The sequence below is a fragment of the Pundamilia nyererei genome, unplaced genomic scaffold (genome assembly GCF_000239375.1).
Source record: "Pundamilia nyererei isolate P.nyererei 1_Seehausen unplaced genomic scaffold, PunNye1.0 scaffold00133, whole genome shotgun sequence".
Lineage (NCBI taxonomy): Eukaryota > Metazoa > Chordata > Actinopteri > Cichliformes > Cichlidae > Pundamilia > Pundamilia nyererei.
The window spans coordinates 677,292-690,616 of record NW_005187534.1 but is presented as its reverse complement, the minus strand read 5'-3'; the positions used below and the strand labels follow the sequence as shown (position 1 = coordinate 690,616).

Genomic DNA, 13,325 nt, shown 5'->3' with positions numbered 1-13,325 from the left:
CGCCCCTGACTCGTGTTATTCTGCACAGAAACAGCTTTTTTCATAATCAGATAATTATTGATTGATTGACCCGAAGCTCGTCGTTACTGCGAGTCCTCCATCGCCATGCTTTCTAAGCAGCTTTTACATAATTCAGCCTCACACTCGCTCCTCTTACGTAATCGTTCACTGGAGTGTCGAGCCCACGCTGAGAGCGCGGACAGCCGTGTTTGTGAGGACCTCGCCGTTTTTCCACTGATGATGGTTTTAAAGGTGGAGGTCCTCGATGGTGCCGACGATGGTTTTATTAATGTAAGAGTAACAGGGAGGTCCTCACAGAGATGGTAAAACAGGAGCGTGTGTGTGGTGTTGGAGGGAGATCATTAGCAGAGTGTTTGATCTGTCAAACAGAGAGAGAGGAAAACAAACCTCCTCCTCGTCTTCCTCGCTGCTCTAATTTTAGTTCAGGCTGTCCTGTTTCTGCTGCAGACGTTCGTTGTGTTTGTCAGTCGCTTCTCGGACGTCAGGAGATTTTTTATTTTACATTTTTGACAATACTGAAGGAAAATAAGACGAGGCCTCAGAACCAGTTTTTAAAATTATATTCTTTAAATTTATAATTTTTTAACACTGTTTGGTTCTTCAGTGAGCAACACTGTTTTTAATTTAAAGTATTTATATTTAATATTGTCTTTTTTTATACATGAATTCTATTTTTAATGCAAACGTTATGATTTTATTTATTTCTCTATTTTTGACTGTTTTGTATTTTTACTCATTAACTGAGTTTTGAGCTTCTCTTATTTATTTTATTTATTTTTGTTTATGGTTTCTTTTTGCTGCTTATATAGTATTTTATTGTTAATGTTGATTTTATTTAGTTTTTAGGTCTTTGTTGCATTTTTTTATATTTTGATTTTTCGGTGGATATTTCTCGCTTTGCATTTGCTCCTCATCAGAATATTTTCTGAAGGTATTTTATTAAATTATTTCATTTTCCTCGTTAAAGCAAAAAGATGCAAATAAAGCAACATCGTGCTGACAATTGAACCGAATATCAGAAAAACTTTCAGCTCTGTTGAAACAAACTGTTTGTCTTAGACGTCATTCACATATTTTCTGGGGGGGTGGGGTTGCGCTCGTGTCTGTGGCTGCAGCGGCGTCTTCTCCCCGTCTCACCTGTAAACTGTCCTCCTGCAGATCCTGGAGAGCCAGGTGGATGTGCGTCAGAAGGAGGTGGAGGAGCTGCAGAAACAGTCACAGGCCCTCAGCCAGGAAGGGAAAGGCTCCGAGGAGGTGGATGGACAGAGAGTCACCGTGGAGAGGAAGTTCCAGACGCTCCAGGAACCACTGAAGAAGAGGAGAGACCACCTCATGGCCTCCCGGGAGATCCACCAGTTCAACCGAGACGTGGAGGACGAGATCGTAAGTTTTTAATGTAACGACCTCTGAAGGTGAAAATCATCTGGGCCCAACAAAAATACAAAATTAATGGATTACTTTGTATTATATTGTGTGAAACATTACAAGTAAACGAATTTGGAGATGAATAAAAATGAATCAAAGAAAAACTTCAGCAAAAAAAGTCATAATGCATGAAATGGAAAATTAAAGAAAATATCCTTTAAATACTACAACAACACAAAAAAGTACATAAATAATTTATGTAATTTTTAATGTGATTTTGGTCCTTTAACGATGACACATATGTTTTAATAACATGAACACAAACGTCGTCTCCACGTTTCTCAGAAACGACTTTTGACAGAAGTCGTTTCTGAGAAGGAACCAGAAGTAAAAGCGTCAGAGAGGAAGTCGCAGCAGCTGCTGCGGTCACACTGATAACACTGATGTGGGAATAACAGGTGACGTGTGTGTGTGTGTGTGTGCGTGTGTAGCTGTGGGTGGAGGAGAGGATGCCTCTGGCCACTTCAACCGACCATGGACACAACCTGCAGACGGTCCAGCTCCTGATCAAGAAGAACCAGGTACGCCTCACCTTTACCTGCAAACTGCACGTTTTTCACGCTGATGGTTTTTATTTCTAAGCACTTCCTGTTTGGGATTAGGGATGGGTATCGTTTAGGTTTTATCCGATACCGGTGCCAAATCAGTACTTTTGAAACGGTGCCGGTGCTCAAACGGTGCTCAAACCGGTGCTTAAAGAATGGAGAACACAAAATTGGTCCAAAAACCTCATGTTCAGCTGTTTTTTGTAAAAATATAACAATGTTAGCCTTTTCTGCAGCTATGGGGCATATATGGTATCACTCTTGGCAGGAAGCAGTGCTTAAACAATGGAAAAAACACAAACTTTGTCCTAAACCTCTCATGTTTAACTGTTTTCCACTTCTTCTTTGGTCATTTTAGCCTTTTTGGCCAGGGTGAAGGGAGTATCTGCCATCAAACAAGAGGACAGCCGCATGTAGCTATGATGATGTTTGCTAGTTCACCTTACATGCATTAATGTAATAACGTGGTTAGCCTACTCAACGTAAATTACACACGAACAACATGAAGCTACTCACGCAGAGAAGAACGGCTGCTGCTGCCATCAAATACGGCGCATTTTGGGCTTTTAAAAAAAACGCTATGCGTCGCCAGGTGTTTCATCGGATTCGAGGTGTTACCTCCTTTGACAGTATCACAGTATCAGCTTAAAGCACTTGTTGCTGCTGAGTTTGCATCTTTTGCTATGAAGTACAGCCAGACTTTGACCGCTTCGCCTTGGACATTTTTAATCTGTAGCTCTGCTCTAAAAGAACGTACGTACCTGGCCCCGCCTACTATCCTCGGAAACGTAAAACGATTGGCTAGAAGTGTATCACAGCTCAGGAAAAAAAGCACCGAAATGTGCGCTGCTTTTCGGTCTGGTTACTACCGTTTATGTCAGAACACCGGTACCCATCCCTATTTGGGATTTTTACAATATTTCAATATAAAAGCAGTAAAGCCTCATATAATCCTCTCTGTGACCTTTGACCTTCACAGACCTTGCAGAAGGAGATCCAGGGCCACCAGCCTCGCTATGACGACATCTTCGAGCGCAGCCAACACGTCCTGCGCGAGGACAGCCCGACGACCGAGCTGATCCGCCAGCGGCTCGCCGACCTGCAGTCGCTGTGGGAGCAAATCAAGAAGGAGACGGAGAAGCGCCACACCCGCCTCAGCGAGGCCCACGAGGCGCAGCAGTACTACTTTGACGCCGCCGAGGCCGAGGCCTGGATGAGCGAGCAGGAGCTGTACATGATGTCAGAGGAGAAGGCCAAGGTGAGGGGAGGAGCCGTGGGGGGGTGTGGAGAAGACGGACGCTTTCAAACTAGCAGAGCTCTGACACGTGAGATCCGGCTGTGTGATGGAAACCTGAGTCAGGTTTTAGTGCACTGGCACCTCAGTGCATCCTCTTACCAAACAGAGTCAGCTTTGGAGGTGGATGTGTTCAGATTTTCAGAATAAAAGCATCTCTAAGGACAACATTTTCCCCGATTCTTTTCCTGCAGTTCTCTCTGACTGCCCTGCAGCAGCCCTGTGTTGCATTCAGGCACAGTGTGTTTGACCCGGTCCTCTTGGCTTTAGAGAGCAGCGTTGGATATCTCTGAGCAGGAAAAAAGACGTTAATGAAAATCTTACAGCCACTTAATCTCATTGGCTGTATGTTTGTTGAGGCTTTCCTTGTATGTCTCTGTGGGTGTCTGTTCTGTTTCAACTGTTAGATGTTTTGAAGGCCAGATTACTGAGTTAAGTTTGGTGATCAAACTGTGGGAGCATCTCACCTGCTGATCAGAATTCCACTGTGCATCAAAACTGGAGCTCCGACTTCTCAGACGCTCCGTTTTCTTCTGTTGGAGCACTTTTAGCATCTTTATCCGACCAATAATATGGCTGCTGTGGGGTTATTGTGCTAACACGGTCCAGACCAGGACTAGCAGACAGCTAGCGGCTACAGCCGCCTGTCAGTCAAGGAGGCCACGCCCCTAATAATGCAAGTTTTAAGCCTAAATATAACTTAACCCGGTGAGTTATGAAGCAGTTGTTATATTTGTCTCTGACTCCTGAAATGAACCCCAGAGAAACTGTTAACGTGTCTCCTCCAGTACAGAAAACCTGTCCTCTGCATATAGAGACTCTTATTCTACTTCCTGTCTTTTACTTCCTTTTAATCTTTAATCTGTGACAAAAGTTGAATCTAGTTTTTATGAAGGGGGGAAATGATCCACAGAGAACAGAGTGTGTGTCAGGCTGTGAACATGTTTGGGAGTCTACGGGGACAGACTCACTGCTGGAGCCTCTAGTGGACGTTGGAGGAACTGCAGCTTTTAACCTTTTAACTTTGCTGTAAAATATCTTTAAACAGCTTCATGCTTTTCTCAAACACTCCTCGACTCTTTGAACCATCTCGAGGAAACATCCTGCACGATTTAAATAAAGACGATGTTACAGAGAGTCGGTCGGTCCGTGTTTCTGTCCTCATGGCTAAAAACTTCCTCTTTCTTGGTTTTCGGGCACCTCCCGTTTCCTCTCTTTGCTTTTGTGTTGGTATCAGACTGTTTCTGCTGCTCAGCTCACTCTAAAAACTCTGGAGGCAGGTGATGTTTTCACTTTGGTTTTTCTGTGGCGTCAGTCTCAGGTGAACTCTGCAGGTGAGGGGAAACTGTCAGAGCTGTTTAACAGTCCCGACTCTTCTCAGCTTTCCTTCCACTGCCTTCACTTTTCTGTTCCTCAGCATCTCCTCTCCTTTCTCATTTCTTGTTTCTGATTCTTTAATTTAGTTTCTTTTTGAATCATGTTGGAAAGTCCAGAGAAATCTGAGCTTTTGCTTTTGCTAAAATCAGCCTGTGTGCGTCTATAGGACGAGCAGAGTTCGGTGGCCATGCTGAAGAAGCATCAGATCCTGGAGCAGGCGGTGGAGGACTACGCCGACACCGTCCACCAGCTGTCCAGCACCAGCCGGGGCCTGGTGGCTGCCGGGCACCCCGACAGGTGAGGTCGTTTTCCTGCTTTGTCACAGAGAGGAATGAACTTGGCGAATAATGAGGATTTAAAATCTGTCCTGCAGCGAGCGCATCGGCATGCGTCAGTCTCAGGTGGACAAGCTGTACGCCGGCCTGAAGGATCTGTCCGAGGAGCGCCGCGGGAAGCTGGACGAGCGTTTCCGCCTCTTCCAGCTCAACCGGGAGGTGGACGATCTCGAGCAGTGGATCGCCGAGAGGGAGGTGGTGGCCGGATCGCACGAGCTGGGACAGGACTACGAGCACGTCACCGTGAGTTACTCGATCAGCCGCCTCCTCGCGCCGTGCAGGCGCCTCTGTGGTTCTCATGGAAGCATAAAAACCCGACGTGTCCATATAAAAACGAGTGAAAACAGGACGTCACAAAGACTTTAAGGCAGCACTTCGTTTGTGAGCGTGCCCATTTCTATTTCCTCTCCTGTTGCAGATGCTGCAGGAGCGTTTCAGAGAATTCGCCCGCGACACGGGCAACATCGGCCAGGAGCGCGTGGATGGCGTCAACAAGCTGGCGGACGAGCTGATCAACACCGGCCACGGCGACGCCGCCACCATCGCGGAGTGGAAGGACGGCCTGAACGAGGCCTGGGCCGACCTGCTGGAGCTCATCGACACACGGACGCAGATCCTCGCCGCCTCCTACGAGCTCCACAAATTCTACCACGACGCCAAGGAGATCCTCAACCGCATCCTGGACAAACACAAGAAGCTGCCGGAGGAGCTGGGCCGAGACCAGAACACGGTGGAGACCCTGCAGAGGATGCACACCACCTTCGAACACGACATTCAGGCGCTGGGAACACAGGTGAATATTTCTCGTCTCCCGCCGAGCCTGTCCGAGCTCTCGTCCCGTTAAACGAGGTCGTCCTGATTATCTTCAGTCTGCCTCTCGCTGAACGATCAGAAACTCATAAACTGATATTGTCCAATGAGAAATGAAGGCAGTGACGTTATTTAGAGCATGCTGATGGAGACTGTCGTGACTCTGATTCTGTAGCTTCATGTTCAGTTTTTCCTCCCTCGTGTGTTTTTAAGCTGTTCCGTATGCTGAAACGTTTCCGTGCTGCTTCCCTCGCAGGTGCGGCAGCTTCAGGAGGACGCCGTTCGCCTGCAGTCGGCGTACGCCGGAGACAAAGCCGACGACATCCAGAAGCGAGAAGGAGAGGTGAGCCTCGGTGTCGGGCAGCAGAGGTGCAGAGAAACCACATCGGTTCACTCGCCCTGATCTTCCTCCTCCTCTTACTGACCAATGAGCGCTGATGTCGTGACGTCACGTTAAAAGGCTGTTTGCCTCGCGCATGCTGCACTGCTGCCGCACTAACACCGCACTCTTCCTGCGCAGCTCAGCCGCTTTGTCACATGAATAATTTTAGTTCTCTGAGACACTCGGACACGAGCTGGAGTCACAGATCGAGAGGTGAAGGGAACGTTGGAACTCCCAGAAACATTTTAGGATGTTACAGGGCATGGTCAAAATCCTGGGAACACACTTCCAGCTTTGTGTTATTCCCATAATGAGGAAAAATCGTTTACAACCAGAGTTCAGGTTTAAGCGTCAGAGGTGAACGGGAGCGTGGTCGCTGCCGTGCGCGGCGTGCAGAATCGTGCACGGCTCACCGCTCTCCATTAAAATGCAAGTTTAATATCTGATTGCTCCGCCCACTTTTCCAAAACGGAGAAACTGGCGTTGCAGTTTGAGGTGAGGATCGTTTTTGGACTCATAAATTTCATGATTTAATCACTTTTTATGTGAGTGTGCAGCAGTGTAACAAACAGAGTCCAGATGTGCAGTCTTAACACGTTTCGCTCACATCAGCGTCTTTGTGTGAAGGTTACTGTTCACGACGCGCGTGTTCCTACAGTCACGGCTGCGTGCGCCCGTCGAGCTCGACACGAAGCCTCATTTTCATATCAACTGTTTTTACTCTTTGCACTCGGAGCTCGCTGTAGAAACGTGTAAGCGTGACTCCATCTTTGCCCGTCAGCTGAGGTTACAGGCGAGGAACAGGCAGTCTCGTCACCTCCAGCTCTCGCGTGTCCTCAAACGGCTCAGCGTCACGTTTCTGTAAATCTGGACAGTTTAATTAAACGTTGGCGAAAAACCTTCAAATGAGGATTTGACTCCAGAGAGGAGGCGACGTGCTGGGCTGAAAGAGAAGCAGCTGAGCAGCTCGCACACCTCGTGGCTCCGCCTCTTTTTGTTTGGCGGTCCGGTGCTTTGCCGAACAGGGATTTGCAACGTTTCCGTGTGTTTTTCATGTGTAAGATCTTTATGTTGGTAAACAGGGTTTACAAAGAGGTTCAATGTAACATTTTAAAGTTACACATAACTCTGTTATTGTAATCACATTCTAACAATCCAGCTTTTTGTGCACTTCAGATATGTTTGCAGAACTCTGGTGATTTCTGTTGCATTATGTGCATTATCCTCTTGGCCAGATCGCTCTGAAAGAAGACATTTTAAATGTGAACGAGACTTTTCACCTGGATAAATAAAGGATACGTAAACGTCACTGCCTTGTGACAGGTTGTTTGAGGCTTATGAGAGATACATTGTTTCATAGACCAACAAGTTATTTATAGCAGTTTAAATGCGAGGAATCATTTTTTGGCACTGGCATTAGTATTTTTACGGGGGTGTGGTGCCGATACGGCGTCACTATTTGTGCTTTGTAAACACGATGTCGCTCTGTAACCTTTAACATAGTAAAAGGATCCTAAACAGGCCGACCTGCTGTCGGCGTTCCTTCATTGTTAGGAGAATGAATGATGGCGCTGTAGTGCTGAAACTCTTACCCGTCCCTGCTTCCGATTGGTCAGATGCCGACTAGCTGTCATGTGACCTTTGAGCCCACTGGGATAAGTGAAGCCAGGTGAGCAGAATCCCGGACTTGTCGTCAGTTCGGCTCTCGGGTTTCGGATTCGCCGCGATGAAGAGCAACGTCACGCTCCAATAAAGTGCTTCGTGCGAGCTGCTGGGTTTGCTCCGTATTCGTGTCAGTCCCGCCCTGCTGGAGCTGGACTGTTGATGCTGAGCACTGAGTGTTTTTGATGGCGTTGTGTTTTGACCATTCCCTGTATGTCCGTTTCCTCCCTGACCGCCCAGAGGAGAAAGGGAGAGGTGAGACTCTGTTTACCACAAATGTCGGCTTTGCATCAGTCTTCATTTTGGCTGCAGTTTTAGGCTTCCTTTCCTCCAGTCTGACTAAAATGTTGATGAGCCGCAGTAACATTTTAGTCCTTCCCATGCAGCTTAGTGTTTCCCGCAAACACTCCGAACATTTGTTCTTTGTCTCCGCTCGCCTGGGCCGCAGAGGGGGTTAAAACAAGCGCTGCTCGTAGTTTGAGTCTGCTGACTCGGCAGAGACAGAAGACGACAGGCTGACAGGTTTGGCCTCCAGCGAAGCTTCTTTCAAACTCTTTTTAAATAGTTTCCGTCTTCCTGCACCTTTAGCTACCAGAGGGTTCAGCTTGCAGTCCTCCGCAGCCACGACTCCGTCAGCTGACGAGTCGCAGAGTCAGAGGGGTTATTCTGAAACGATGCCGGTCAGCCGGGCTGTTCGGCTTTGTAAGCATTCACCCCGAACAACCCGCCTCCTCAAACACAGTAAAAACATCTGCAGCCTGGATTCATCGAAAAATGTTACAAATACAAGACAAAATCTAATAAAAACTCCCAAATAATTCGATCAGTTTGATGGACTTTAATGTGCAGATTCACATAAACTCACGTTTCTGCAGAAAGTCACCAGTTAGTAACAAACAATGTAATCTTTAACATTAGTAATATGTGAGGTACATTTAAAGACAGCTCAGCAGTTAGTGTGAAAGCAATGTTTTCGTTCTTACAGCAGCTTTGAATGATTCACAGTTCAAAATAATCCTTCTTTATCTGATCCCCCCCCCAGGTCATCCCATCTGAAACTGCTTTAGCTCCTCCCACTTTAAAACAGCATTGAACTGATTGGCTACATGTTGCGATCCCCTCTCTGTGACATCATACAGATCCCAGAGTACCGTATTATTAGAACCTGATCGTGTTTGATATGAACCTGAAGCATGAAGCAGGATCAGTCCACGCTTCCTTCTCAGATAGATGATATATCCTGTCTGCTTACGTCATCGTCTGGAATCCGAACAGAGCCATGAATAAATAGATAACAGCTGATGTAATAACTGATGGAAGTGCTGCTGTTTGCTCTCCAGCTTTGGCCTCTGCAGTCTGCACGTATGACTTTTTATTTGCTGGGATTGGCTTTTATTTGCGCCCTCAGGCTGTGACGCTCCCCGACAGCACAGCTGGACGCCTGAAACACTAGATCTACTGCCCCCCCCCCCTCCCCGTAATGATCTGAGTCTGGATGTCATCACTTCCTGTCCCCCTCCCTGATTCTCAGAGGCCCAGCCGGCTCCTTTTAGCCTGCATTAATTAAACCAGGTCTTCTGAGCCTCTCGTCACTTGGGGCTGACCGTCGCTCTTTGTTGTCTCCTCCCCCTCAGGTGCTGGAGGCCTGGAAGAACCTGCTGGAGGCGGCGGAGGGCCGGCGGGCGAAGCTGGTCGACACCGGAGACAAGTTCCGCTTCTTCAGCATGGTGCGCGACCTGATGCTGTGGATGGAAGACGTCATCCGCCTCATCGAGGCTCAGGAGAAGCCCAGGTAGGAGGCACGGAGGGGGCGGAGCTTCCTGTAATGACTGTATCCCTTTACAGGTTTATTATAAAACTCATCCTAAATGTTTCTGAATGTTTGGGATCAGAAACGTCGCTCATGTGACGCCGTGCTTGTTTTCAGGGACGTGTCGTCCGTGGAGCTGCTGATGAACAACCACCAGGGCATCAAGGCGGAGATCGACGCCCGCAACGACAGCTTCACCGCCTGCATCGAGCTGGGCAAAGCCCTGCTGGCCAGGAAGCACTACGCTTCAGAGGAGGTGGAGACTTCTCACATTTCTCACTCGGAGCGAGCACGCCAAAGCTGCCGCGAAATCCTTCATTACTCTGTTTGATGTCATCGCTTTACTGAAGTCATGAACTTTTGAATCTTTCCTCCTCGCAGATTAAAGAAAAGTTGCTTCAGTTGACGGACAAGAGGAAAGACATGATTGACAAGTGGGAGGACAGATGGGAGTGGCTTAGACTGGGTAAGTGCCTCCGTGCTGTTCAGTTTATAGTCCGCGGTGAGCGGGTGGATTTGGGTCTAAGGTGTGGATTTGCTTCCAGTGCTGGAGGTGCACCAGTTCTCGCGGGACGCAGGTGTGGCCGAGGCGTGGCTGCTGGGACAGGAGCCCTACCTGTCCAGCAGGGAGATGGGGCAGAGCGTGGACGAGGTGGAGAAACTCATCAAACGCCACGAGGCCTTCGAGAAGTCGGCCGCCACCTGGGAGGAACGCTTCGCTGCGCTGGAGAGGCTGACCACGGTGAGCGCGCGCCACGAGAAAGCGCCGTCACCGGATTAAATCTCAGCTCTGAAAAACGAGACGTTGACTTTGTTCTACTGGTTCCAGATGGAGTTACTGGAAGTGAGAAGAAGGCAAGAGGAAGAAGAGAAGAAGAGACAACCGCCCGCTGAGGCCCAGCCCGCCGACGCTGCAGCTCAAAGGTAGTTTGAAGTTTCCTTTGTGTCGGAAACTTCTGGATGCTGTAAGCAGCGTTTTGACTGTGTTTAAGACTCGGCCGTATTTCCTCAGGAACAGCTTTGTGTCATCGTCAGAGTCCTTTCTCCTGTCACTTTTCACAGACACATGTACAGTTGGCATTTGTGTTATTGTGACAAATATTTTAGATTATTGTTGTTACAGCTGTTAACGAATGTTTGCACCTAAACCGTGCAGCCTGCTCGCCGCGCTCACATGAAGGTTTTCAGTTTAATCGTCTAACTTCGCCAGCTGAGCGAGTTTGTCCGGACGAAGCCACTGAGGTGCGTCTAACTCTCTGCATCGCTGTGCTTTTTGCAGGGCGGGCGAGCCGGCGTCTCAGAACGGGCTGCCGTCTGACCAGGAGTCTCCCAGGGTTAGTTACCGCTCACTCACCTACCAGAAATACAGCGGCACCCTGCAGAGCCGCAGGGGCGCCGCTGCACCCTGAGCTGCACCCACATCACACACACGTCCTCGCATCAATCTCCAGCATTTATCGTTTGCTGCTCCTTTCTGATTATTAATGTCTTATTTTAAAACGAGTTTAGCTTTCCAGGTGTAATCTTCTTCTCTGATATTTGTTTACTGACATGAGGAATCACAGCTGATGGGCTGTTTTTAAGAAAGCCTGCAGATGCAGCCTTTGCACTTCAGCATCACCTTTGAGTTTGAGACCTTTTACTTTGGTGGGAACTTTTAATATGAACCAAACTTACCTGACGTTCCAGTTTGTTCAGGCTGGACAAAGACGGGAGGAAAGCAGTGTTTCTGCTCGTTCACTTTCACACACAAGAACAAACCAGAGTTTTATCCACTCCTCATTTGTCTTCCCCTCCGTCTCCTCTTCCTCTCTCTCAGCTCGACACTCCTGTCATCCTCTCCCCTCAGTTCCTTATGTTCCTGCTGGTTTATGTCATCATTTATAAACTCACCCTGTGGAATATGAATGACTGAGGATACAAACAGAAAGACACTCAGAATTAGCCTTAAAGCCACAAACTGCCACTTAAAGCATTTGTTCCATTTTCATAGAAGAGATTTTTTCTGAAATGTAAATCATGGTAAAACCAAAGACAACTTAAATCAGTTTATCAATCATTAAAACTGAGGCTGATTTATCCTGATGTTAAGAAGAAGCACGTCTTACTGTTCTTGTCTTACAATAAAACCTTTAAGTTTAGTTTGATCGATAAGATTTTCAATTCAGTTCAGTTTTATTTGTACAGCACCAAATCACAACAGTCGCATCAAACCCAGAGAAAAACAATCACATGACCCACTATGAGCGAGCACTCTGGTGACAGCGGGGAGGACAAACCCCCTTTGAACAGGAAGAAACCTTTACGTTGTCAGTCTGTACTTCACGCTCGATTCCAAACAGATGAAATGAAATATGTAACAAATACCTTAAATAACTTAATAAAAATAGACACAGTTTGAAAAGATATCTTGATAAAGCAAAAAAGTCTTGAATTAAAAGTATAATAAAAATATTAATGATGTAAATTTATAACAAAGTAACTACAGTAATACAGGTTGTAGGCAGTATGAGGTGCCTTCAGCCTGTTGTTGCGATTTGCTCACTAAATATAGTAAATCATGACTCATGTTAGTTTTTGTTTGTAAGAACACGTGACGTTATATTTAAAGTCTATCATTGATGCCAAAGTTTAAAAAAATCCAAAAACAAAGAAGTGCACCTACCGCTCCACCTGTGCCTACGTCCACAGACCATTCATAAAACACGTGTCCATCCTTTTCATGTAACTCTGTTAAACACTCTATTATCTCTTTAATATTGTACTTATAAAACCATTAAAAGCATATTTGTGCATTAATGTAAGTTACACCAAATTAAAGAGCTGATCTATCAGCTGACAAAGTAGAAACTAAAGGGAAAGATGATAGTAACACATGTATAAGTGCACTGTTTAACAGTGAACAGCCCCGGACTTATATTTTCACCTCCAGCTTTCCTTCATGTTGTACTTACAGCCTTTACGACTCATTTGTCAGAAACCCATTCCTCATAAGGGACGTTAATACTGTGACATACACCCAGTGGCCACTTTAATAGGAACACGCTAAGGCCAATGCCATCGGACTTTTTGAACTTGCCTTAAAATCAATCTTGTGTTCCCGCTGAGGTCATAGTTGGCGTTGTGTAGCCGCTCCGCTGTATTCGGCCCCTGAGTGTACGTCCACTGCTGCTCGCTACATGCACTCATTGCACCTACAATCCATGTAAAATCATTCCTCATGTAAAACTGATTCTCCACACGTCTCACCGTGTGAGTTTCTCCTCATTGTATTTATTGCTGTTGTATCACTGAGACGCTGTTTCCTGTCTTGTTTTCATTGTTTACTGTTGTCGTTTCCTTTTTTCTGTTCACGGTTTGTTTTTGCATGTAGATGCAGTTCGTTCAGTCGTTCCCCGACTAACACACATTCCCCAATAAACCCGTCAGAACCAACCAGTCCACGTGTTGTCCATGCATACTTTTCACTTTTCTCTCCATGTACAGTGTTGGTGTTTGTTGCATGCTGTCACCATCATTAGCATTTCAGTTGGATGTTCTGTTTCTGCATCTAATGTTTTTCACCAGTTTTCATCCGGGGGCCTTTAGTGAAATATTTTTAGTTATTTTACAAAGTCAAGAAAATACGGAGCCCCGCAGAGGACATGGGAGAAAAAAAGATTAA

The 13,325-nt window shown here is 46.7% G+C and overlaps 1 protein-coding gene across 3 annotated transcripts in view; it reads left to right on the top strand.

Annotated features, from left to right (window-relative positions):
- Nucleotides 1–13,325, top strand: part of LOC102216160 (spectrin beta chain, non-erythrocytic 1) — a 99,157-nt gene that overhangs the window by 78,072 nt on the left and 7,760 nt on the right. For 2 of the 3 annotated variants that reach the window (XM_013913456.1, XM_013913455.1), the window contains 13 exons: nt 1,180–1,404; nt 1,878–1,967; nt 2,971–3,249; nt 4,829–4,959; nt 5,036–5,240; nt 5,416–5,790; nt 6,064–6,150; nt 9,486–9,643; nt 9,779–9,917; nt 10,043–10,127; nt 10,207–10,403; nt 10,491–10,585; nt 10,941–10,995. In XM_013913456.1, the coding sequence (XP_013768910.1) occupies nt 1,180–1,404; nt 1,878–1,967; nt 2,971–3,249; nt 4,829–4,959; nt 5,036–5,240; nt 5,416–5,790; nt 6,064–6,150; nt 9,486–9,643; nt 9,779–9,917; nt 10,043–10,127; nt 10,207–10,403; nt 10,491–10,585; nt 10,941–10,995 (2,121 nt within the window). Of the gene's footprint in view, nt 1–1,179; nt 1,405–1,877; nt 1,968–2,970; nt 3,250–4,828; nt 4,960–5,035; nt 5,241–5,415; nt 5,791–6,063; nt 6,151–8,091; nt 8,185–9,485; nt 9,644–9,778; nt 9,918–10,042; nt 10,128–10,206; nt 10,404–10,490; nt 10,586–10,940; nt 10,996–13,325 lie in introns of those variants that run through there. The other variant, XM_013913457.1, reaches the window with a different exon arrangement.